This window comes from Nelumbo lutea, chromosome 1, assembly GCF_056320005.1.
Source record: "Nelumbo lutea isolate HS-2025 chromosome 1, American lotus-T2T, whole genome shotgun sequence".
NCBI lineage: Eukaryota > Viridiplantae > Streptophyta > Magnoliopsida > Proteales > Nelumbonaceae > Nelumbo > Nelumbo lutea.
This window is the reverse complement of record NC_142684.1, coordinates 81,105,561-81,131,388: the sequence shown is the minus strand read 5'-3', so window position 1 is coordinate 81,131,388 and position 25,828 is coordinate 81,105,561. Positions and strand designations below refer to the sequence as shown.

Genomic DNA, 25,828 nt, shown 5'->3' with positions numbered 1-25,828 from the left:
AAATCTCAAGGTAGATGTGGTTTGGTAATCTCTTCTCTTATTGTAATCCACCCCTTCCTTTAGTGTACTTCTAGTATTTGGATGGTGGTTGGAGTTGGTAACGAGATTGCGTAAGAGTAATTTTGGTATTTATAAATGTTTTAAATCGTACTTGTTTAACAATAGGTACTAGATTATCTTATTTCAAAAGTTCCCGTATTAGATTTTTGCATTTTAAAGTTGGGATACTAATGGCACTTTAAAGTACAGGGTAACTATGGAGAATTTTCCCAAAAAACAAAATGGCGTGGCGCAGAACTCAGATCGGAGACAGGCGTTCACAGCCCGTGCCTCGGCTCTGGGTTGGAAATGGAGACAGGCCTTCACAGCCCGTGTCCCGGTTCGGCCCAGCCCAGACCAATCACCAACGCTCAGCAACCTCAGCACTAGTCGAATCCTCAGATTCTCAAATCTGGACTGAGACTCTGAGTCTGAGGGGCATTTTGTCGGGATCAATAGTGTTAGTGCGTTCGGCTCATTTGACCACATCTCCAGGAAGGCTGGAACAAACCATTCGCTTTAGCGCCAAACAAGTGAAAGCGCAGACCACACACAATGGATGGTCTGATAGAGTTTAACTTGAGGCCTTGCAAGCAGTGAGAAATCCATTAGCTTCACACTCCATTATTTTCCCGCCATGGATCTTCTTATACGTTCTTGTTCTGGATTCCATATTGGTTGTTCCATCAATCATATGAGTTCCTCTTCCTGTCCTACTCTTCGCCCTTCCACTCGGCTTTTCACTGTAAGGTCTCTGTGTTGTAACCTCTTGCATCTATTCATCAATTACAGTAAATGTTCGTTCTTTTGGTGTTTAGGTTTTTGAAGATCTTCATTGTTTGATGAAATTTCAGATCAAGCTTACCTTTTCCACAGCAGAAGGCAATGTACCACAGAGAACTCCAAGCAGCAGTGGATGTGGTCGAGAGAGCCTGTCGTCTTTGTTCCGATGTAATTTCTATAAGGATTTTAATCTCATACCAAGTTACTTTTGTCTATTTTCTGAAAGAAACATTTTTTTTTTCCATCCGGCGATTGATAGGTTCAAAAGTCGTTGTTCTCCAGCGATGGACGTATTCTTGAAAAGAGCGATAAAACTCCTGTAACGGTGGCTGATTTTGGGGTACAGGCTCTCGTCAGCTTGGGTAATCTTTATTTTCTTTAGCTCAGTTTTGATTTCCTAGTTTGTTTTTAATACAACCAGAATTGTTGAATGCTAGTTGAACTCGTTGTTGGTTTAAATTTGACTAATAAGATGGATATAGTTCCAATATTTTACAGGTTATCTTACGTTGGTTGTAGTGCCTGTTCTATTCCCTATTCTCGAATTCTAATTTGCCTTGTTTTAGGCTCAAATATGGCTAAATAAGATAGATATTGTTCCTACATGCTACAAACCATTATATTTTGCTTCTAATTTGTCAATATTCTTTACGTCAAAAATATTTTTGTTTCAGAAATTCTGCTACAAATTTTGCTGAGTTATTTCTTCTTCTAAGTTGACTACTGTGTCAGAGCTGAGCAGGCTATTTCCTGATATTCCTTTGGTGGCGGAAGAGGATTCAGCGTTTTTGCGCTCAAGTTCGAGTTTTCTATTGGACTCTGTGGTAAGTGCTGTTACTGATAAAACGAGCGTTGGAGATAAACCATTTACCAGCAATGATGTCATGCAAGCCATTGACAGAGGAGGCAAGAGTGCATTTGTTTTTGGAGTGAAGCCCGAGACGTATTGGGTCAGTATAGTGGAAGCTTTTGGTTAACACTAAATGATGTTTGGTAATTATCAGAAAAAAAAAAAACACTGAATGAAGTTTGTCTATTGCTATATGTTTCCAGGGAATTGGTCAGTAAACATATTTTGTCGCTCAAAAGTAGTTCCTGTAAAGGCAGTATCTAGTACTATGCTGCTATATGACTTTTATTTTCCATTCGTGAAATGGTCATGGGCCTTGTCACCTGTGAAGGTCATCAATATAGATCACTGAGAAATTGAACAAATAATAAAAAAACAATATTAAGTTATAAGACATTACGTCCAGACACCATTGCCACTATCGAACGACTCCAAGATCTGGTTCTTCTCCCAGCAAATACCAGCAACGTGAGAGGGTCTCCTTACAGTTCTCAGATTGATTAGTGTTAGCTTGATGTAAACCTCCGGCAAGATGATTGTATAGTGGAACAAGGACTGGTTTTTCTCCCTCAGTCTCAACAAGTTTTCTCTCTCTAGTGTTGATAGGAACGGAAGAGTTTTGGAGCTTCAGTGGATGAGAGAATGGCAATCACGACTGGGAGAAAAGGGCCCTCATAAAGTTTTTTATGGGTGGTTTCCACCTATCAAGGAACTACCTGAAATAGATAGGGTTTAATCCCCTATTTTCTCTTTCTCTCAATTGCCCCATGATCTCAACTGAATAGTTTTTTTTACTTGAATTTCCAATTTAAAACCCCTAAAGTCATGGAGCTTCTTAGTGGGGGAGTTCTAGTCTCAACCGCCTACCATATGAACTCTTTCTGAGGCAGTAGAGATTGGGACTTCTCAATATGGATCGTGGCCACTATGATGGACCGACCACAATCTGGGTCCTACCCAATTGGGTTTTTCTAACAACCTGTGCAACATAGACTCTGGCTTGTCCATTGGATTTGTTTTAAAAGAAATCTTTGTTACTCTTGGATCTTGTGAGGTACCTTTTATCTTTTTTTTTTTTAATAAAATTATGGTGAACTGTTTTTACTTCATTGACATGGTCCACTGAGTTTCCGTCTATGTAAAGAATATTGCCACTGTTTACTTCATTTCCATGTAAAGAATATGAGCTTGTTTTGTGCTTTATAATAGATACTCTATGTTATTTATACTGATTCAGTTCATATACTCATTATAGGTACTTGATCCAATTGATGGTACACGAGGTTTTTTGAAAGGTAGTCAGGCCTTATATGTGGTATGTTTATTTTTTATGTTATTTTATTTATTTTTACCTGAGGAAGAGATTTTCTTCAATGCTAGTTATTGATTTTGTGGCTTTGAGTCAATCTTCTAAATATTGTAATTTTTTTTTTGAAAATGTAAGGTAAGATTGTATTAAGCAAAAAATGAATACAAGTGTAATGATTCTGTACATATGAACTTCTTTCACCCCCCAAAAAATCAACAACCAACAAAGAAGAAGAATAAACATCCTGCCCAAATAGAGGATTGACACTTAGCCATCCCCTAAAAATTGTAATTGTATTTCTAATTTCGAAGCATACATAAGGTTGAATTGGATTTAATTGTGAATAGAACCATACATTATAAGATTGTTTTATTTTTAAAATTTTGCCAAAAATACAAAAAATGTATATATTGAAAACTTGATTAAATTGTAAAAATGACTTGAATACTATAATTGCCATCAAGGTATTTACCACTTAAATAATATAACCAATGTATGATATAATCAAATTCAACTTCAAAGTCAATTTACATGTACTGATTCTTTAACCAATATGTTCTCAAAAGAAAAAACAAAAATCAATATATTGGTGGAAATAAGCTCAAAAAGGTTGCATAGTTTTATACAACTATAATTAGTCTTTAGTCAACTGATGCTTTTAAAACAAAAACCATTTGAAAAAAAAATATTAAAGGAATGGCCAAGTAAGGAACTTGTCATGGCCAACTTGACTAACTTGCATTAATTGGATAAACCATAAGATTCAGTTATGGAATAATAAAAATTTGAATGGTAGCTGGTAGACTTTTCCAGAGAAGGCTTTGATGGTATGATTTGGATCCAGACACTTTGGAATTTGAATTGAATCCTGTCATAAATCATAAGGTTTTGACAGATATGCTTTTAATAAAGCCATTTTAGGGGCCAATACTTGGTGCAATGGTAAAATCTAGGGATGACAAGCATTAGAACTCAATTTCAGTCTGAGAGAAGCCACTTTCTGCAAAAAAAATGTCAACAGTTAGGTGTGTGTCTGGTTAGCTAGTACCATCATTGGGTGACAGCCCTTCAGATGATTAAGTCACCTTTGGAGGTTCTTATGGAGATATATGTTAATAAATTTAGCTTGACATACTGTTTGCCACAATATTAGTACCATATCCATTATTTAAAATATTACCGACTTGTACAACTCTGTCACCACCACAACCACCACCATCTAAACCTTGTCCCATCTATGTGGGGTAGTTCACATTAATTCTGTTCCTCCATTCCATTCTGTTCAATACCTTATCTAGTGTCAAATTATGGGCTCTTAAATAATTCCTCACTACTTCAGCCCATGTCCTTTTTGGTCTGCCCCTAGTTCTTCTCATCATCATCATCATCGTCGTCGTCGTCGTTGTCGTTGTCGTCATCATCTAAGCCTTGTCCCAACTATATGGGGTTGGCTACAAGAATCTTATTTCATCCATGGCCATGGGAGTTTGGCAAAAGTTTAAGTGCCTGCAACCATACTTTATATGGGTTTGGGACTAGCAGTGTAAGTCTGTAAGACAAGCTCACACTGGTGGAGTTTAATGCCCGTAGTTCTTTTATCCTCTTCAATTTGTAACAGGTCACTTCTTTTCACTGTTGTTGTAGATGGTTTCCTCCAAGGATTGAAATGTCACAACACATCGTGGCGTATTGGCCAATATGTATCATATCGGGGCCCCTTCTATGCCCTATCTTGCGTATCAGCCTGTATCGATATTTTGAACCTTGGTTTCCTCTGTATGTGGCTCAAACCATCTTAGTCTACTTTTCCTCATTGTATCACTTACTAGAGCTATTCCAAGGTTTCTTTGAATAGGTTAATTTCTGATCCTATCTTTTCTAGTTTTACATTCATCCATCTCAACATTCATTTTTCTGCCACACTCATTTTGGCCATGTGTTTTCCTGATTGCCCAATACTTTGGTCTATACAGCATTGCCATCCTTTTATAAGTCATGCACTTTTGAATCTGTGTTAGGAAAGGTGGAAAGGGCCATCGTTAGATGGTCCAGCCTGTGAAGTAATTTGACTGATCTTGGATTTCATGATTTCTCAAGCAATTGGATACTGATTATTAGCTTTGATGCAGCATTGGTGGTTCTGTTGTAATTATGTATATAGCAGTAATTTAACTTATACCTGCTAAGAACTCTTCTGGAAGTGGTGTCCTTGATAAGTCAAAGGTTGAGGTTGACAAAGAGGATGCAAGACTTCTTCATAAAGGTCAGTTAGGAAGTTCCTTGTAAAGAGTGGTGGAGGGAAGGGGACAAGAAGCTGATTCGGGGGAAAACAACCCAGGCGAAGAGAAAAAAGGTGAGGAAAAGGAGGTAATCTCAGAGGAAGAAAATTCTGATGTGGAGCAAGAAGAGGAGGGGGATTTGTTGACAGAGTTAGAAAGGTAGAAAAGAAGTAGATGCGGATAAGGTAGTGGAAACTGCAATTCAAGCAAACATGGCTTTAGGACTTTTGGTGTTAGGAGGGGAAGAAATGACAAGGAAGTTATTCAAGGCCCTGGAGGAGAGATATACATTGATTGAAGAAAATTCTGAAGAGGATTTCTGAGGGGCTTGTTATCGCAAGGACTGTATTGGGGTGGGACCTATTAAAAGGGTTGATGGGTCTTGATTGGGTTCTGGGTTTTGTTTTGATCTTTTGGTTTTTTGTTGTCTTTGTTCTTCTGTAATTAAAAAAAAAGGATGAAGGGGTGTCTTTTGGTGGATCTTGGGTGTTATTTTGGGGGTGATATTTTGTCACCCATTTGTTTCTCTCTCTTTTTTTGTAATAAAAATTTTCTTTTTATTTATTACCAAAAAAAAGTTTGAGGAGCTGTATACAGTATACTTTTTTTTGGGGGGGCTTGCCCCTAAATAGATCTCAATTACCTTCTTCAGGAAAAATATTGTATAAAATTTCTTTTTAGCCTAAGTGGTATTCTCCTATTACATAAGATTCTGGATGCACCCCTCCATTTTGGATCCACAGATTCTCTTAGTTCTACTTGACCGGATAAGGTGCAAACTCAAGTGCCACATTCTGGTTAGAACGAATGAAGTATCAGTGTCAGTGCATAAATTTGTAATATTGGATTGGATAGAAAAAATGCTGTATGAGATTCTACATGATACTTTGTTATGGAATTGAATATCTTTTCATGTTTATCATGAAATCTTAAGGCACTGCAATCAAGGGAAGCTGACTATGTAAATTGAGAAGTTAACTGTATGTTACAAAGGAAAGGGAAATGTTTCAGCTTGATTTAATTAATGCTCATATCTTTTATTTGGCCAAATACCCCAATTTGCAGGTAGGTTTGGCTCTTGTAGTGGCAGGGAACATTGTTTTGGGGGTTATGGGCTGCCCCAATTGGCAGGGGGATACTTCTAACCAACTCATTGCTGAAGGCCAGGAAGATAAATCAAATTTACCTGGATTAGGGGCCATTATGGTTGCTCATGTTGGCTGTGGTACATGGATGAGGAGTTTATCACATATATCAGATAGCATGGATAAAGTGCATACTGGTTGGGTCAGATGCTTTGTGGATTTGTGTTGTTTAGTTCATGCAGCACGTTTTTGTATTCCTGATAGCCAAACCTGGGAATCGTTGCCACTATCAGTTTCATTCAGCTCAACAACTAATTGTGATAGTATCAAGGATGGGCAAGTTCTCCTTTTACCAACATGTTGTGGAAGGTATCATTCTTAACTAATTCACACTAGAATTATTTCTGTCATTTCTTTGAACAGTTATTTGCAGTAAAATCCAGAAATGTATTGCCTTGTTACTTTTCTCTATTTCTAACTTGCATTTATACCAAATTTGTCTTTGAGATGGTATCTGTCCATTTGAATTTTTTGATTTTCTGGAATAATTAGAATTAGATTAGTTTGTTGAATCATCAATTCACAGAAAGTACACATATAAGGGTATCCAAACAAGGGGCAAGCAAACCCAGGTCCTTTTGGGTTTCTCCATTGTCTTTTTACAACCTTAAACTTGCACAAAAGTAAATTGTTAGTTTGTTACTGGTTCACTAATTGTCTTCATTTTACATGACCAAACCATTTTAATCGGGAGTTCAAATATTTTCTTTTCTTTTCCTTTTTTTTTTTTATTTCAGTAAGGTAAGGATATTTTATTGAAGGGGCATGGAAAATCCACAAAGCCTCTTTGTAAGGTAAGGGTATTTTATTGAAGAAACTTGGTTTCTTCCTTGATTGATTTCTTTCCCTTTTATCATGCTTACATCAAAGCCTCTGGGTAAAGTAAAGCTAACACCAACACCTTCCATAAGAAATTCATATCCATCTGATTGCCTCCTGCACATAATCAAGGAAGAAATTAAGCCTAAACTCCTAATGGAGTGAATAGCTAGCTTTGAGTAAACTACCTAAGTACCTATCCTAACGAACCAAAGAAATCAAAAGAGCCTCCCTTTTATGATTTTTGAAAGCACCTCAATAACCCTATGCCCTAGAGTTTCATAGAATAACCATTTCAGTTGAAATTAATGGTGAATCTGTACTATAGGTAATGGAGCAAATTGGGTACTTGACTTGAAGAATTTACACTGTTTTGGGCCTGGCTCATTCAAAATTTAACAGATATTCAATCCGAATCCACTCAACTTGCAATTCTAATTACATGAAGTGGTTTGGAGATGTTGTAATGATGTCTGAAAATCATTAAAATCCTCTAAAACATATTGGATAGTGATTTGGAGACGACATAATGCTTTTCTATGTTACCTAGATATGTCATGGATATGGCTGGACAAGGTGTTGAATATGGAATTTACACTAAAATCTAAAGTATCTGACATGATATTGGAACACTTGTGCAGGTACCTTGGTATCATAGATGCTTTTTGCTTCATTTTCCCCTGATAAAACGCGAGATGAACATCTGGAGGTGTACCAGAGCAGCTATTCTTTGTACTCATGAAGGGAAAGGAAAACAAAATTTTTTCAAGAGATGAAGAATCATCTAGAAACATTGATAAACACCATACATCTAAGGGTAATGCATTGAATTCTCTTAGGAGAAGAATCTACAGATTTTTCAGTGTGTGGTGTAATGAGAGCATGGAATGAAATATATTGGCTAGCCAATGCAATCTCCATTGGCTTAACAGTCAAAACTGCAAAATATATTGGCTAGCCAATGCAATCTCCATTCCTCCCTCATTTAAGTTGCCCTTTACATCCGTCTCTGGAAGGCATGAGATCTCTACATCTTCCACTAGAAGAGAGATTCAAGTCCAAGTAGGATTCCCTCCTCAAGGAGTAATGAATCTAAGATTTTGATGTCTATTCTTTAGGAAATCCAGATTGTTTGGGTATTGTTAGAATCTTTAGAAATTCAAATGGCAGTAATCTTTATGCCTATTTGGGTCTGGCTGAATTTGAGCCTACTGTTAAGGTGAGAATTCTTGCTCTATTTTAAAGTTTAAGGTTAATTTACTAATTGAAATTCCAAAGGTTGGAAGTGGAAGGTGAATCTTAGGGTGTTATCATCTAGAAGAATGATGAAGATGAAGGACCATGGTAGATGAGGCACTTATCTAAAGAAATTCTTTTGATAGTTCACAATACTTATAAAGAATCACCAACTCTTTTGTTTAGGGATAAAATCTCTTTCATCCGATAAGGAGGTCTGCTAATTCTTTGGCTTATAGCTTAGTGAGGTCGGGAGTCCAAAGAGCAGAGTTGCGATGGTGATACCATTCCTCATACATTATGATTAATACGAGGGTGAGATGAAAATGGAATGGGTTAGACTTACTTGGTGAGGTCTCATGTGAAGATGAGGGTCTCGCCTGTGTGTTTGGTCATAAATTCTTTAGCTTTACTTATATTTTGTGTCTTAGTTTCAATCTTCTTTAATGAAGAGTTTGACTTACTGATAAGAAAAAGTATCTTTCAGCCCTGATGATGGCAACTAGCAAGAAATGACAGCCTGGGAAGAATGGATCCTATTCAAGACGCAAGAGAATATGGGGACAATTTATTTCTTTTACTTTTTGTACTGAAAACTCGGAATGCATTATGAGGTTTAGGCATCTATAAATTAATAACACCAATAGCTTTCTAGTTAGTAATAATGCACAAGAATCTGGGAATATGAAACCTTGTAGTTGAAGATAACACTACCAGTATGATTAGTCAGGGTTCTAACTATAAAAAGTGACTATGCAGATAGCATTGTGAGCGAGGATGTGGTGGTTCAAAAAAGTGGTGGTTCGTCAGTGCTCGTCAGTGGTCGTAGAGGTGTTCGTCAGTGTTTGGCGGTGCTTTTTGATAGAGGTGTTCATTGGTGCTCGTCGATAGCTTGTAGGTGGTTAAAGATGTTTTGGTAATCTGGTTGGAGTGTAGTGGTGGGAGCGAGGATGTGGGAAAAGGGAAGAGGAGGAAGAAGACGGGGGGCGGAAGCTTGGTATAATCCAGCTTCGGAGGAGTTAGAAGAAACCTTTCCTTCAAAAAGGTGATTGCGGCGGGAATCTGGCCGAGTTTTGGGGAAACTTCCTTAAAGAGTTCGAGAGATAGATCTTTCTTGGAAACAGTGACTGGAGGTGTACAGGCGAGAAAGTTCTTGCAAAGGTGTCTGGTGGGATGTTTGGACTGGAAAATCCCAATAGACGAGTTGGAAGTGTGGGCGATAGGAAGTTGGAGAGCGGTGGGAGGGGTCAGAGTCAAGAAATTGATCAAGGATTGCTACCTTTTCATCTTCCCTTCCAAGGACGAGGCTGAGTGGGTCCTCTTAAATAGACCTTGGTATATCAGTTGGAATAGATTGGCCCTGGATTGGTGGACGGAAACGGTGGCGAGTCTGCTACCAGAAAAGTTGAACAGTTCGAGCAACCCAAAGGAGATCTGGTTAAAAGTTTTTGGGCTCCCACTCCCTCTGTGGTGTTTGAGTGTAATTGAAGTGATTGACAATTTGTGTGGGTTTTTTTTTGGGAACAGACGATTTTGCGGAAGAGCTGAAGACTTGTGAATGGTGAGAATGAAAGTTAAGAGACCGAAGGTGAGCCTAAAAGAAAAGAGGGAGAGGGAGGTCTTCAGGGGGTGAATAGGTGATGGGAGAGACGGTGGTATTGATCCAGCATGAGATGGATAGCTCTAGGGGAAGATCGATGCCGAAGAATGGAGAGGAAGGTGCTTCGAAGGGGGAGGTTGGAGCTAGAAGACAACCTGTGTCCCGAACGGATCCCCTTTAGCCTCCTCAATTGTTGTGTGGGGGGAGGGGTGAGATGAAGATACCTATGGAGAATCGTCCAATCTTGGAGTGTGACAGGGCAAATCCCTCGACGGTGCCCCCTCTTTCAAATTTCTAAATGTGGAAAGAAGATCCATCCAAAGAATGGTTTAAGGAAACTTTATTAGAATGCCTTAGACCTTCACCTGCTGCAAGTTGGCGTTATAAGTGGGGGGAAATAAAAGAAGAATTAAATAATGAAGGGGCGTTTAGAAGTTTGCTAGGGGTGACTCCCTTGCTACCAGTTGGCCGTTTAGAAGTTTGCTAGGGGTGACCCCCCCTTCTCTCTCTGTTTCCAGAGAGGTTTTACCCTCGAGATCTCTCGAGGTTTACTCTCGAGATCTCTTGAGGTTTTCTTTTTCCTTCAGCCCTTTGTTTGTTGTTCTCTATTTTTTTGTGTTTTACTGTGTTTCTCTGTTTTTCTGTGTTTCTCCGTGATTTCTGTCTCTCTTTTGTTCATCTTCCCCCGTTCTCTGTTTTTCTGTGTCTCTTCTGTTTGTCTTCCCCCATTCTCTGTTTTTCTATGTTTCTTTGTTTTTCTGTGTTTTTCTTGTTTGTTCTTTTGTTTCTCCCCTCATCTGTATTTTTCTTTGTTTGCTTTCTTTTTGCGGGCATTTTTATTTGGTGTTCCTGCTCTAGTCTCCTTTTTGCAAAAATCACCGGTGGATTTGCCCCTTGTTTTGCCGTCTTCAGCGTTTTGGAAGGCAGTTTCAATTCTCTGGTGTTCTTGATGGCCGTGATAGTGCTCCGACATCTTGGATGGCAGTTTCAGTTTCTCCGGCTTTTTGGATGGCAGTGACAGTTCTCTGGCGTTGTGGATGGACATTACAGTTCTCTGGCGTTTTGGATGGATGTTACAATTCTCCGGTGTTCTTTGGATGGTAACTTGCAGTCGGCAGTTCTTCGGTGTGCTGGATGGCAGTTACAGATGATGCCGTCTTTTGCAGTTTTGGAGTGGTTGGAAGTTACAGTTCATGGCTTGTGGCTATGCGACCTCCTCTATCAGTTTTCTTTTTAGTTGGTAACTCCTCTTGTCAGTTTGCTCACCAGTTATGGTGGTTTGGAGATGTACTTATCCACTTCTGTTGGTGATGCCAAGTCACCTTGCTTTGGTTGCAAAAGTTCTTCCGATTCTCCTAAATCCATCTCTTTGTTTTGTTCTTCTTGAGAGGATCTTTACCTTGGCCTTGTTGGCATCTCTTTGTACCAATCTCTTGAATGAATGAAACATGATCGAAACCTTCAGAAAAAAAAGCAATGAAGGGGTGGGATTAAAAGAAGTTCGAGATTTTGGGGAAAGGGTTGCTTTGGAAAATGAAGGTTCAAATACACTTGACTCGGTCCCAAAGAACTGGGGCGATCCAAGTCGGAACCAGCTGCAGTGTGACCCGAATCTGGCCTGTCTGACGGAACCAGAGAGAAGACCATCCCTGTCTGACGGAAGGGCCAAACTGGCTCTCGGCTCCTCCCCGTCCAGTCATCTATGAAAAAAGAACCCTTTGTCAGGCCTCAAAAGAAAGAGATAGTGAGAACAGATAATGACTGAAACCTGTCCAGACTCCGTCAAGATCACAGTAGTTGAATTTTTCCTCCTCGATGTCTACAGACTCAGGTAAGATGAACTCGTCAACAACTGTTCCTGCCTCTCGTGATGTGGGAGATTACAAGACCCTAACCCTATCTTTGTTCCAAAATTTTGAGGTGGAGGTGATGTAGGCTACCCCCTTGGCTATTCTAGAAGTTGGGATCCCTCTGATTCAAAGGCCAGAAGAAGTTGAGGCTTTTGTAGAATCTCATGTGTACGAGCAAGGGAAGAGGGAAGGATCTGTGGTCAAGATGCTATTTTAAAAGCAGGGGAAAAAGGACAAGAGCAAGGGAAAAGAGAAGACAAAGGTAAGAAGGTGGCGGAAACCTCGAACTGGGTTATGTCAAAACTGTTGGGATTGGGAAAGTTTTTGGGGGTTTCAATAAAGGATTTGGAGGAAGAAATGGTGAGATACCTGGAAAGTATTGAAAACAGATGTCTGGAAGAGAGGAAAATTACTGGCAAAAAAAGGGAATTCGGGGGTGAGGATAAGTAGGGAAATGATGAGGCTGTCTTGGGGCCTGAATGACAATGTGGGAAAAGGGGTGGGTGTGTCAAAAGGGGGAGGGGGGAAGAAGAAGATCTAAGGGGTTTAAGGAAGCTCTCTGCTTTATATGGATCTGAAAATTATTTCATGGAATGTGAGGGGGTTGGGTTTAGGAAGGAGGAGGATGGTGGTGTGTGACTTTCTGAATAGGTGGAAGTCAGATGTGATTTTCTTCCAAGAAACAAAGCTGGAATGTGTGAAGGCGGGGGTGGTTAGAAGCATATCGGGGCAAGGTCAAGTAAGAATGGTGAGCAAGCCGGCTAGAGGTTCAGCTGGTGGTTTACTAATTTTATTTGACAGGCAAAAATGTAAGTTAATTTCTTCTCAGGTAGGGGAGTTTTTGATCTTTGTAATTTTGGAGTTTGAAGGAGGCAGCCTAAGGTAATTCACCAATGTGTATGGTCCGGTAGTCAGCTCGGATAGGGAGAGACTTTGGGAGGATTTAGCAAATGCAAGAAGGGGGCTCAACATTCCTTGGGTCTTGGGTGGTGACTTCAATGTTGTCAGGTTCATGGAGGACAGAAAGGGAGAAACCTGGAGAACTAGGGATATGAAAAAATTTGCGGACTTTATTAATCAGTTTGACTTAATTGATTTACCTCTCTTAGGAGGGCAATACACCTGGACAAACAATCAAGAGAACCCAGCTTTGGTTAAACTAGACAGATTTCTAATCTCACTGGGTTGGGAGGATAACTATTAGCAAGTGAATCAGGGCCCTTCCGAGGCCTGTTTCTGATCACACTCCAATTCAGTTGAGTTGTAGAGGTCAGGGATCCAGGCAATGTCCTTTCAAGATGGAGAATGCTTGGTTTGAAGAAGAGAACTTAGTTCCTTTATTTTTTATCAAAGTGGACAGAAATAGAATTTGAGGGTTCTAGCTCTTATATCTTGGCAAAGTTAAGTTCAATTTAAGTATCTTAAATCTTGGAAGCAGGAATTTAGAGATCAGATAGAATCTGAAAAGAGAAATTGTCTCGATCTGATCAAAGACATAGACTTGGCCGAGGAGAATGGTCCATTACCTGAAGAAGATAGGAAGAAAAGGTCTGAAGCAAAACTGGCACTTGGTAGTCTAGCATACAGGGATGAGCTGAGATGTGATTCAGACTAATAAAATTAGCAGAAATATTTAAATTAGAGCAGAAAGAAGGAAGGAAGAAGAGGAAGACAGCAAGAAGAAGAAGGAAAAATGGAGAAGAAAGGAGGAGTTCGATTATCTCCTCTTTCCCCTACTCTAATCTTTTATTAAATTTACTTAAGTTACATAATTTGCAAGGAGGCCCTTAAGTAGGCATCCACATCAGCAATACACTTAAAAAACAAAACAGAAGCTAAAGGCCCATAAAGAAATGTTAGTGGTGTTAGTGAAGGGGTACTTCGGTCTTTGTACTTGTTGAGAAGGTCGATGTGTACTGTTATGTTAGTTCGAGTGCTTCTTACTTAAAGAAGGGCACTTAAGTCTTTTCCATCAAGTTAATAATATAATAACAGGTCTGGCCGAATCTAGAGAGATAACTTTCTCTAATTCAAACCAGCCTTTTCTCTCTTTCCTCTCCTTTCTCTCCTCTTCTTCTTTCTTCTCCTACTTGCTGTTTACTTTACTTTACAGTCAACGAACAAGACAAAATTCTAGGGTAGGTCAAACTTCAACATGGTATCAGAGCGAGGTTCAACAAATCAGACTTGCTAGAATTCTGTCTTTTGTGCATTCGAATTAGGGTTTCTCTTGGGTTTCTCAGCTGTGAGTTGGAGACTGGAAAAAGGGCTGAAAAGAAGTGATCGCCCTCTTCCCTAGGAGGTTCCTATGCCTCCGGTTGTGTCGTTGGTGATTGGTTGCTGTGGTTTCTAAGCCCTAGTTAGGGCTGGTACGTGTGGTGCAGTGGTGTCTCAGCCCTTCGTGTGGTTGGCCTTCAGGCGATGAGGTAAAGCTTTTTTTATGCATATTTTCTGTTATGGAATACATGAGAGGTGTAGTACAGTTCGCATGATGGGTTTCGATTGCAGTGTGCTAGGGTTTATGCTAGGGTTTATTCTGGTTTGTGTGTGATTCAAAGGGCAATAGTGTGGATTAGGGTTTGTGGTGTTAAAAGTGTGGTTTTCAGCACTTGATATCGCTGAAATCAGGCTGTAGACTTCGGTGAGTAGGGGCTGTGGTGTTGCAGTTTTTTCAGCATTTAATACTGCTAAAATCAGTGTGCAGATTTCGGTGATTAGGGTTTGTGGTATTGTAGTTCTCAGCATTCATTACTGTTGAAATCAATGTGCTGATTTCGGTGAAGTGTCTGTGTGTAGTGTGCAGTGTGTAGTGCTCATAATTCAGTGCTCAGAATTCAGTGATAAGGGAGTTTGGCAATGGCAGATAACAGTGATAGTAAACCTAGTGTCATGATCTCTACTGACTACCTGAATGTCCAAATGACCTCCATTAAACTGAATGGAGAGAATTATGTTCCTTGTGCCAAATCTGTAGAGGTTTTTCTGAAGGCAAAGAAGAAAGTGAAGCATATAAGAGAGGAGAAACCCCCTGCTAATTCTCAAGAGTATGAAGACTGGGAACAGGAAGATGCACAGATCATTACATGGTTGTGGAACAGTATGGAACCCAAAATCAGTGTGAACTTCATGTTTCTTGACACAGCCAAAGAGGTGTGGGATCATGCTAAGAAACTGTATTCAGGTCAGGATAATACCACTAGGGTATATTAACTGTATCAGGAATACTTCAATCTGCAACAGGGAAGTCAGAGCCTTGAGGAGTACTATGCCAGTGTGAGGAATATCCGTAATGAGTTAAATGTCTATCATCCTCTCACTTCTGATGTCAAAGTTCAACAATAACAGCGAGAGCAGCTTGATGTGACACGGTTTCTGGTGGGGCTGAAGTCTGAGTATGAACCAGTACGAGCTTAGATACTAGGGGGATCTGCTCTTCCATCTTTAGAGGAGGTGTTTGCTCATCTTCGGAGGGCTTCCATTGGATCTATGGATTTCAATGTCTCCGACAAATCAGCATTTGTAGTGTTGAGAGGTCGATGTGGCAGAAGTGGGGCTCGAGGAGCCTAGCCTGGCAGAAGTGGTAGTGGTGGATCTACACATACCCGTGGTGGTGGTCGTACTGGAGGCAGAGATTCAGGGGGAGCTCGTGGTAGAGGACGTGGCTCGGGTCCACAAAAGTGTACTCATTGTGGATTGGATGGGCATACCATTAACTACTGCTACGACTTACATGGTTCTCCCTCGACGTGGGCCAACCATGCCATGACTAGTGACACCAGTTTCAGCTCTAGACAGGAGAACCAGTCAGCTGACCCGATGCCTTCTACCCCCTCAGATGGCCCAGGCAAGGAGATGGTGAGTGTTCCTCGGGATGAGTATGAGAGGTTTGTTCAATCCAAGTCGCAACAGAACACAACTTCCTTTGCACACTCAGGTATGGTTTGTTTGGCATCCACACCCAATCTCTGGATTATTGACTCTGGAGCCTCCGATCACATGACGGGAACTCCAAGTGTGTTTTCAGCTCTCACTCATTGCTCAACATCACAATCTGTTACCCTTGCTAATGGCTCCACATCATCTATCTGTGGTGTTGGTAATGTTGACTTAGACCCTGTATCCCTATCATCTGTTTTATATGTACCTAAGCTTCCATTTAATCTTATGTCTGTTAGTAAGTTGACCAAGTCCCTTAAGTGCTCCATCACATTTTACCCTTCTATGTGTGTTTTTCAGGATCTCAAGACGGGGATGAAGATTGGTGGAGAGCATGAAGCCGGTGGACTGTATTATCTTGATGGTGGTGGACGAACGTCGACGGCCCTTCAGTCATCCATTTCCCCTCTCCAGTGGCTTTGTAGATTTGGTCATCCTTCGCTGAAAGTGTTGCAGTTCTTAGTCCCTTCATTGAGTCAACTTTCTGTTTTAGATTGTGAGTCGTGTCAATTTGGGAAACACCATCGTGTTCCCTTTCGTTCTAGGGTCGATAACCGTGTGTCGAGTCTTTTTTCTTTAATTCATTCAGATGTTTGGGGTCCTTATAAAGTGATGTCATATAATGGATACCGATATTTTGTTATTTTTGTTGATGGCTGTTCAAGAATGACGTGGCTCTATTTAATGAAAGAAAGAAGTGAATTATTTGCCATATTCTTGAAATTTTATGCTGAGATCCGCAATCAATTTGGCGTTCACATCAAAATTTTCCGTTCTGATAATGGACGTGAATACTTGTCTTCATCTTTTCAAGAATACTTGGACCAACATGGCGTTATACACCAAACTTCATGTACTTACACTCCGCAACAAAATGGGGTGGCTGAGAGAAAGAACCGCCATCTTGTAGAAACGACACTCTCCCTCATGCACCACATGAATGTTCCCAAAACCTTTTGGAGCGATGCAATGCTCACCTCTTGTTTCTTAATTAATCAGATGCCCACATCTATCCTTGATGGTCGTTCTCCTTTTAGTGTCTTATTCCCCAACATGTCTCCGTTTCCGCTTCCTCCTCGGGTATTTGGGTGTGTCTGCTTCGTTCAGAATCTGGGTCCCGGGACTGACAAGTTAGATGCACGTTCCCTGAAGTGTATCTTCCTTGGCTATTTCCGAACTCAGAAAGGGTACAAGTGTTATCATCCCAGTTCTCGTCGTTCCTTGGTATGTGCTGATGTTACATTCTTCGAGTCTACTCTGTTCTTCGTGGGGTCCGGTGCTGCTGCTTCCTCCTCATCACCACCTCCTCTTCCTCTTCCTGTGGCTGACCACCTCCTCTTGTTCCAGTCATGCCTACGTCCTTGCCTCCGGTGCCACCGTCGGTTGACCGTCCACCCATCCGTCACGTGTATACACATCTCCCGCGTGTACCTGCTGCAGCTCCTCCAACTTCATCACCATCGACAGATCCAGCTCCAACTCCAACACCAGCCTCCGACCTAGATCTTCCTATTGCCTTCCGGAAATGTAAACGTACTTGCACCCTTCACCCGATTTCCAATTTTGTTTCATTTACCCACCTCTCCGCCTCCCATTGCCAATTCATCTCTTTGTTATCCTCTGTGGTTGTTCCTAAGGATGTCTAGGAAGCCCCTACCTCTCCAGAGTGGTGCCGTGCTATGGAAGAAGAGCTCTCTGCTCTGCATCATAATCACACTTGGGATCTCACCGCTCTTCCTCCTGGGAAGCAGGTTGTCGGTTGTAAGTGGGTGTATAGTGTTAAGTACTTGCCAGATGGTCGTGTTGAGTGCCTGAAGGCGCGACTGGTTGCCAAAGGGTACTCCCAAACCTATGGCATTGACTACACAGAGACATTCTCCCCGGTTGCTAAGATAGGGTCAGTTCGTGTCGTCATCTCCCTTGCAGCTATGTATGATTGGCCTCTTCATCAGCTAGACATCAAAAATGCCTTTTTGCATGGTGGTTTGCTCGAGGAGGTCTACATGGAGCAACCATCAGGGTTTGTTGCTCAGGGGGAGGATGGCAAGGTATGCAGACTTAAGAAGGCTATTTATGGACTTAAACAGTCCCCCCGCGCATGGTTTGGTAGGTTCAGTGAGGTGGTCAAGAAGTTTGGTATGAAACAGTGCCAAGTTGATCATTCTGTCTTCAGTTTTGACTCTTCAGCAGGCAAAATAATATTGGTGGTGTATGTGGATGATATCGTTGTGACTAGGAATGATAAAATGGGCATTGACAGATTGAAGGCATTCCTACAGGAACACTTTCAGACAAAGGACCTTGGCAAGTTGAAATACTTTTTGGGCACAGAGGTAGTAAGATCTAAGCATGGCATTAATTTGTGTCAGAGGAAAAATGTTCTTGATTTATTGGAAGAAACAGAGTTGTTGGGTACTAAACCGGCTGAGACACCTATGGAAACAAATACGAAGCTGAGTAGTGATATAGGTGAAGTATTTGAAGACCTTGGCAGATATCGACGGCTTGTAGGCAAACTAAACTATCTAACCATTACTTGGCCAGATATTTCATTTGCGGTTAGTGTGGTGAGTCATTTCATGCAGAAACCTTTGGTCCCACATTGGAATGCAGTGCTAAGGATTGTGAGGTATCTGAAAAGAGCTCCTGGTCGTGGTTTGCTGTATAGGAGTGTTGGAAAACTGGTAGTAGAAGGATACACCGATGCTGATTGGGCAGGTTCTATGTCTGATAGACGATCCACCACAGGCTATTGCACCTTTCTGGGGGGTAACCTAGTAACGTGGAAAAGTAAGAAGCAAACAGTTGTGGCAAGAAGCAGTGCAGAAGCAGAATATAGGGCCATGACACATACTGCTTGTGAGTTAGTGTGGCTGAGGAACCTTCTACAGGAGATAGGATATGACATCAGTACTCCAATGAAGCTCTATTGTGACAATCAGGCAGCAGTTCATATCTCTTCCAATCCAGTGTTTCATGAAAGAACCAAGCACATCGAAGTTGACTGCCATTTTGTGAGAAAGAAGGTGCTGAATGGGGTGATAGAAACTGCATATGTTAGTACGGGAAACCAGTGGGCAGACTTGCTTACAAAAGGTTTGAGTCAGGGGAGAGTGGACTACATATGTAACAAGCTGGGATTATATGATATATACTCACCAGCTTGAGGGGGAGTGTTAGTGGTGTTAGTGAAGGGGTACTTCAGTCTTTGTACTTGTTGAGAAGGTTGATGTGTACTGTTATGTTGGTTCAAGTGCTTCTTACTTAAAGAAGGGCACTTAAGTCTTTTCCTCAAGTTAATAATATAATAACAGGTCTGGCCGAATCTAGAGATATAACTTTCTCTAATTCGAACCAGCCTTTTCTCTCTTTCCTCTCCTTTCTCTCCTCTTCTTCTTTCTTCTCCTACTTGCTGTTTACTTTACAGTCAACGAACAAGACAAAATTCTAGGGCAGGTCAAACTTCAACAAGTAAGAAGGCCCAATAAGAAAACATAACAAGAAGGAACTAATAAGAATGACACTAAAGGATTAGGGCCCATTCGGCCCAGTATCTCTACACTCCCCCTCAAGCTGAGCATAGAAATCAATCATGCCTAGCTTGTTTATATAGTGAACAAGCTTTTCTTTAGGAACACCTTTTGTCAAAACATCAGCCTACTATTCTTCAGAAGCAACAAATGGTAGGCAGACTTCCCCTGAGGCAAATCTTTCTCGTATAAAATGCCTATCAACTTCAATGTGATTAGTTCTGTCATGTTGAACAAGATTATGTGCAATGTTGATAGCAGCCTGGTTGTCACAATATAACATCATTGGCTTCTAACAGTCTATACCCAGTTCTTCTAAAAGTGATCTCAACCACAAAAGTTCAGAAACTCCATGTGCCATTGCCCTGTACTCTGCTTCAGCTGGGGATCTTGCCACTACTTACTGTTTCTTACTCCCCCATGATACAATGTTCCCTACTACCATAGCACAATAACTTGAAGTGGACCTCCTATCATCAATACATCCGGCACAATCAACATCAGTGTATGCTTCTAGCTTCATGTGTCCATGCTTAGCAAACAAGATACATTTTTCTGGAGTCCCTTTTAGGTAGCACAAAACCCTCTCAGCAGTTGCTAAATGTGTATCTCTGGGAGAATGCATAAACTGACTAATTACACTAACTGCATAGGAAATATCTAGCCGTGTCATACAAAGGTATAATAGCTTCCCAACCAGTCTCTGGAACACTCCCTTATTAGGCAACAACTTATGATTTAGGTCTATAGGAGTAGAAGTAGGTCGAGCACCCAGTTTACCAGTATTTGCAAGAAGATCAAGAACATACTTCTGTTGAGAAATGAAGAGACCATCCTTAGATCTGGCAACTTCAATTCCCGAGAAATATATGAGTTCCCCTAAGTCTTTAATTTCGAACTCAGTGTTAAGAAAACTTTTGAGATGAACAACTTCTTGGGTGTCATTACCAGTAACCACAATATCATCAACATAGACAATTAGAAGGGTCACTAAGGAATCTCTCATCTTAACAAACAAGGTATGATTTAACTGAGTCTGTGTGTACCCAAAATCAACAAGAGCAGCCCGAAATTTGTCAAACCAGACTCTAGAAGATTGCTTAAGGTCATAAACTAAAATCATCTTGGCTACTGGGGCAAAAGTTTCTAGGTAGTCTATACCATACATCTGAGTATACCTTTTAGCAACCAAATGGGCCTTATATCTCTTAATAGTACTATCAGAATGATACTTAATAGTGAACACCCACTTACAGCCAACTGACTCCTTTCCCTCAATCAAATCCACAATTCCTAGGTGGTGTTCTTATGCAAAGTTTCTAGTTCAGTCATCATAGCATCCCTCCATTCTGGTTTGGACAAGACTTTTAGGACAGATTTGGGAGTCACATGTGTGGAAATAGAGGCAAAGAAGGAATAGTAGGAAGGGGAGAGAAGACTGTAGGACATGTGTTTGGAAATGTAATGAACTATACATTTCTGTTTGCCTTTGCGAAGGGCAATAGGGAGATCAATGTCAGGGAAGGTATCCGAAGTGGTAGAAGAGGGTTGACCTATTACCTTAGTAGTGATGGGAGGAGCAAGAGGCACATCTGAAGGCGTGGAAACAATTTGCATGTCTCTGAGTCTTTGTCTCTGGTACCACCTTTGGATAATAGGATGGGAAGGAAATGTGGGAGGATGAGTAGGTGGAGGGGAAGCAGGAATATGAGAAGAAGAGCCAATAGAGGACTCGATTGGAGGAGACTCCATAGAAGACTCAATGGGAATTGGAAGAGGAACAGATGGTGACAATGCAAACAACTCCTTTGAATGCTCCTCCTCAGGAGAAGTACCAAAGAAAGGAACATAATCTGCATATGTGACATCTCTAGAAACAAAGCGAGTGCCATGAATCGGATCAAAACAACACTATCCCTTTTGTATGGAGGCATATCCCAAAAAGACACACTCGTGTGCTTTAGGCTTAAACTTATGTCTTTGATGACTGTGAACATGAACATAGCAAATTCACGCAAACACTGAGAGGAAGAGAGAAGAGATCCTCATTTGGGAAAAGCAAGTTAAAGGGAGTTTTAAATCCCAGAACCCAGGAAGGCATTCGGTTTATCAAGTATGTAGCTGTAAAGACAACATCCCCCTAAAACTTAATAGGAACATGGGAAGCAAAAAGGAGGCTCCTCGCAACTTCAACCACATGTTTGTTCTTCCTTTCCGCCACTCCATTTTGTTGAGGAGTGTAGGAAAAGGAACTCTGATGAACAACTCCAAAGGTATCAAAGTAGAAGGAAAGGCTCTTATCAAAATATTCCTTTGCATTATCAGATCAGAATATTTGGATTCGAATGTTAAATTGGGTAAGTATAAGTCATAAAATTTTTGTACAATATTTGGTACTTCATCCCGGGATTTGATGAGGTAAATCCAGGTATGACGAGAGAAATCATTAATGAAAAGAATGAAATATTTGTAACCCCCCCCATAGCAGGTAAATGATATGACCCCCACACATCAGAGTGCACAATATGGAAATGAGAAACAAATATTTTATTACTCACTGAAAAAGATTGCCTACAATGTTTTGCAAGTTCACATGATTCACAATGAAGACTCGATAGGGTTATTACCTTAAACATTTATGGAAACAAATGACTCAAAGCTGAAAATGACAAATGACCAAATCTGAAATGACTTATCATGACTCTAATAAAACAGACTCCAAAGCTACTCCTCTAGGTAATCCAGAACTTTGATCAGAGGCATCTAGCAAGTATATCCTATTCGCCTCATGGCCACTTAATCGTCCACTGAGACTTCAGGTCCTGAAAAACACAATAAGTTAGGAAAGAAGGTTATGTTGCAATTCATTGATTTTGTTAAACTATTAACAGATAAAAGGTTAATGCTAAGTTTGGGAACATGAAGGATAGAGGATAATACAAGTGAGTCTTTGCTCTATAATAAAAAAGTGCATTTAGCAAGCATTTTTATGCATTGTATTCTAGCATGAGCACTTCATTCTATTTATCATAGGATGTCAAATAGGGACATATTCTTGATAAAGGAGGGGTGTTTAGATAGCCTCTTTACTTTCCTCTTCGTTGTATTCTTCTTGTTTATCTTCCTTGTTACATGACAGAAAAATAGAATTCCTTTTTCTCTTCTTTTTTTTTTTTGAAATTTACAAAGAAATGCCCTTAATATATATATTCAGTAAGCAACAGTAAATGGAGATTTTATTAATAATTCATGTAAATTGGATGCCTTGTAAGTTGAGTCTTTGCTCTTTAGTTTTGAATTCTGAAACCAGAATATCATGCTTATTTGTAAGATTAATAGCTTGTTAAATTTTTGTATGGAGGATGAATTCTATTTGTTATCTTTGCATGTTACACCCCCTCAATATGGGTTTCTATTCTTTTATTTATTATTATTTTTCAGTCTGTGCAAGTACTTAATGGTGGCTTCAGGTAGAGCTTCTGTTTTCATTCTTCGAGCAAAGCCTCAAACTGTTATCAAGGTATGTAGCATTTCAAACTGGAGATGGAATGGCAAAGATTCAGGTAGGCCTCTTTGTTGACTTTAACTTGATATGCAATATAGGCTTGGGATCATGCTGTTGGGATGATATGTGTACATGAAGCTGGTGGACAGGTATGCTTTCTTCCAGTTTTATGGTATAATTTTTTGTAATTTTTTCGATTCTGCACATTGAGCAGACTGACATCAGTACTAAGTAAGCTTTACTTTTTCTACTTTTTCAGTAATACATAAAACTAAAAGAATTAACTAAAAGCTTGACATACTCTGTAATTTACAATTGTATAAGAGCTTTTGTTCTTTACATCGAGCTGCACTTTACGATCTTTTTATGACAACTTTTATTTGTTCAATATTTCATGGATTGGAAAGCTAACACCATGTAATTAGGTTACTGACTGGAAAGGGAGTCAACTTGATCTTGCGGCAGATCAAGTGGAGCGGAGGGCCATCTTTCCTTCGGGTGGTGTGCTTGTTACAAATGGTAACTTGCATAACCAGATACTGGAGGTGATCTCTTCCAGTTCATCAATTGTCTAATTACATTATCCTGAATATTGGATTTGGTATGTAATGATTATTTTTTTTTTCCTGACAGTTTTTTATGTTGTTCTTGAATTCTTGCAGTAACATGCTTCACATTGAGCCAAAAAATAATTTTAGTAAAAATGATATTCAAAGTCATCCATTACCATTTTCAGAACAGTTTACTATGCTATCATTACCAGTTTAACTTGAACTTCTCTTGCCAGTGGTATGGTTAAGCCTGCTACACTATATAATTCAACCTCAATGAATTATGAAAGTGTAATACAAGTTCATCCGTTAGCATCAGGGTGGGAGAGGCAAGCCAGGTCCTGTGAACCTCGAGCTTCTGGAGAAACTTCATTTGCCTATTTGTTAAAGATGGCAGTTTATTCTAGGGGAACAAAGACAAAATGTTTTATATGAGGAATTTATGCTTATGCTGGTTACAGGAAATCATAACGACCATTGCCATTATTGGTGATTCCAATAACATCCTCAGCTGGAGTCTGGATGAAATAGAATAACTAGGGTGAAATTGAGATGATGAAATCTATTGTCATCTTTTATTCAAGCTTTGAGGTGGAAGATGATTCTTATCATATGGATCTTTTAATTGCATGTTTCATGTTTGGATGGACATTAGGGACCTCTAGCATGTTAGGACATGTCTTAAATTTGGTTTGGAGTTCTCTCGTGTGTAGAAATCTCAGAGAACTGCAAAAGATTAGAGTTTCTAAAGTTGTCTTTCTTATTGAGGATCCAGTATGGATAATTTCAAGTATTAATTTATATTGTCAATTCACCATTTTCATTGTCAGGATTTCCTTTCAGGCACTTCAGGTTAAGTTTATAGATGTTCCAATCTTGGACCAAGTTTTAACTTGATATACTTAAGAAATTTGATCACATATTGCAATCAAATAATACAATCTTGATATTTTTCTACTTCGAAACATTCTTTCCTATGATATGAATATGGTTTTTGAACCACCATTGACCCGGACGGTCCGACCGTTCGGCCCGGGAACCATTCAGGCAACCGGTTCTGTTTTACCCCAAACCCTTCTCTGGCCAAAAACTATTGAACCAGTCAACGACCCATTGACCCGGGCGGTCAAACCGTTGACCTGTTCAATGGTTTTGACCATTTTTTAATTAATTTTTTATTTTTCTTTTAATTTCTTTGTCAGAATGGGCTGTCTGTTTGAATCAGACGATCGAACCATCAACCCGAAAGCCGCTGGTCATTTTTTAAAACTATGGATATGAATTTTCTTTTCAACGAAACAAACTTACGTTTTAAATTTCAAGTCTCTCATCTTGCCAAATTCTACGGGTTAGAGATTCCACATCATATGCCAGCTAACCGATTAACCCCAAATCTAGAAACAACTTATTAATAGGGTAAAAGACTTACATACTCTGAGTTTTCATAAATTATCTTAAGCATACCCTGAGTTTTTCGAATAGATTTAAATGTACGTTGAGGGCCGACTCCAATGGACGTAAACATATCTTCATTTGATAGAACGTTATATTCCATTTCATAAACTTCTTTTAATTTAAAAAATTTCTATTTTACCCTTTATAGGGATTTATCATCTTATTCTAGCAGATGCAATGGGGGCCTCTACCCCAAGATTTTGTGTTTTTGATTAGGTCGCTTGTTTGTTTTCCTTTGATACTTTTGGAAGCCTTTTATCTTTGGGGTTTTTATAGTCCAGTCCACCCCTAGGGTGGAGCCAAGATTTCTAGGGGTGGATTGATGCCAAATTTATGGGCAAGATACGGCTTATGGGGGGTGGGGAGGGCTACTAGTAAACTAGGAGGGGGCTGCAATTTAGATTTCTGAGGTGGATTGCAGTCTATTTATCCCTTTTTCTTTTTCTGTTTCTGCAACCCCAACAAGCTCTATTCACACAGATATAGCTTGTACTGTATTAGATTGATCACCCCCTAACTGGGATTTGATTCCAAGTCTGCTACAACCAGCATGCTACCTTACCAACCCGCTGGTTGGCACTTTGCACCCCCTAGTTGTGAATGCTCCCAACAGCCAAAGTTTTTCTAACCGTTTGGCACCTTGCACCCCCTGGTTGTCACCTTGCACCTCCTAGTTGGTAATGCTCCCAACTGCCAAAGTTCTTATAACCGTTTGGCACCTTGCACCCCTATGACCAGGAGGAATGCTCGCATTGTTTGGCCAAAAAGTCAAGAACAAAACATAAGCATCAATGGTCAAATGAAGTCGTAAGCTATATCTAGGCTTTTAGTTCACCCGGTTGGGGAATTCGGTTCTGTTGGAATCTAGGTCTCTCTGAAAATTTGAAGAATGATCAAGGGTAAAAAAGTATTTCTGTTAAATTCTATTTAAGTTTATTTGA

The 25,828-nt window shown here is 40.0% G+C and overlaps 1 protein-coding gene across 5 annotated transcripts; it reads left to right on the top strand.

Annotated features, from left to right (window-relative positions):
* The first annotated feature begins 210 nt into the window (after positions 1 to 210).
* On the top strand, positions 211 to 24,249 carry LOC148875681 (Inositol monophosphatase family protein). Of its 5 annotated transcripts, none has more exons than XM_088965050.1 (10): positions 221 to 789; positions 894 to 990; positions 1,082 to 1,184; positions 1,555 to 1,772; positions 2,928 to 2,987; positions 6,326 to 6,714; positions 22,818 to 22,896; positions 22,980 to 23,030; positions 23,307 to 23,482; positions 23,669 to 24,249. In XM_088965050.1, the coding sequence occupies exons 1-9, from the start codon at positions 677 to 679 to the stop codon at positions 23,454 to 23,456; spliced, it is 1,260 nt and encodes a 419-aa protein (XP_088821176.1). In that variant the 5' UTR covers positions 221 to 676; the 3' UTR covers positions 23,457 to 23,482; positions 23,669 to 24,249. The 5 variants fall into 5 exon arrangements, with proteins under 5 accessions (XP_088821178.1, XP_088821176.1, XP_088821177.1 ...); XM_088965051.1 differs by lacking the exon at positions 23,669 to 24,249 and adding an exon at positions 23,544 to 23,616 and having other exon boundaries at positions 23,307 to 23,426; XM_088965052.1 differs by lacking the exon at positions 23,669 to 24,249 and having other exon boundaries at positions 211 to 784; positions 23,307 to 23,616.
* The last annotated feature ends 1,579 nt before the right edge of the window (positions 24,250 to 25,828 follow it).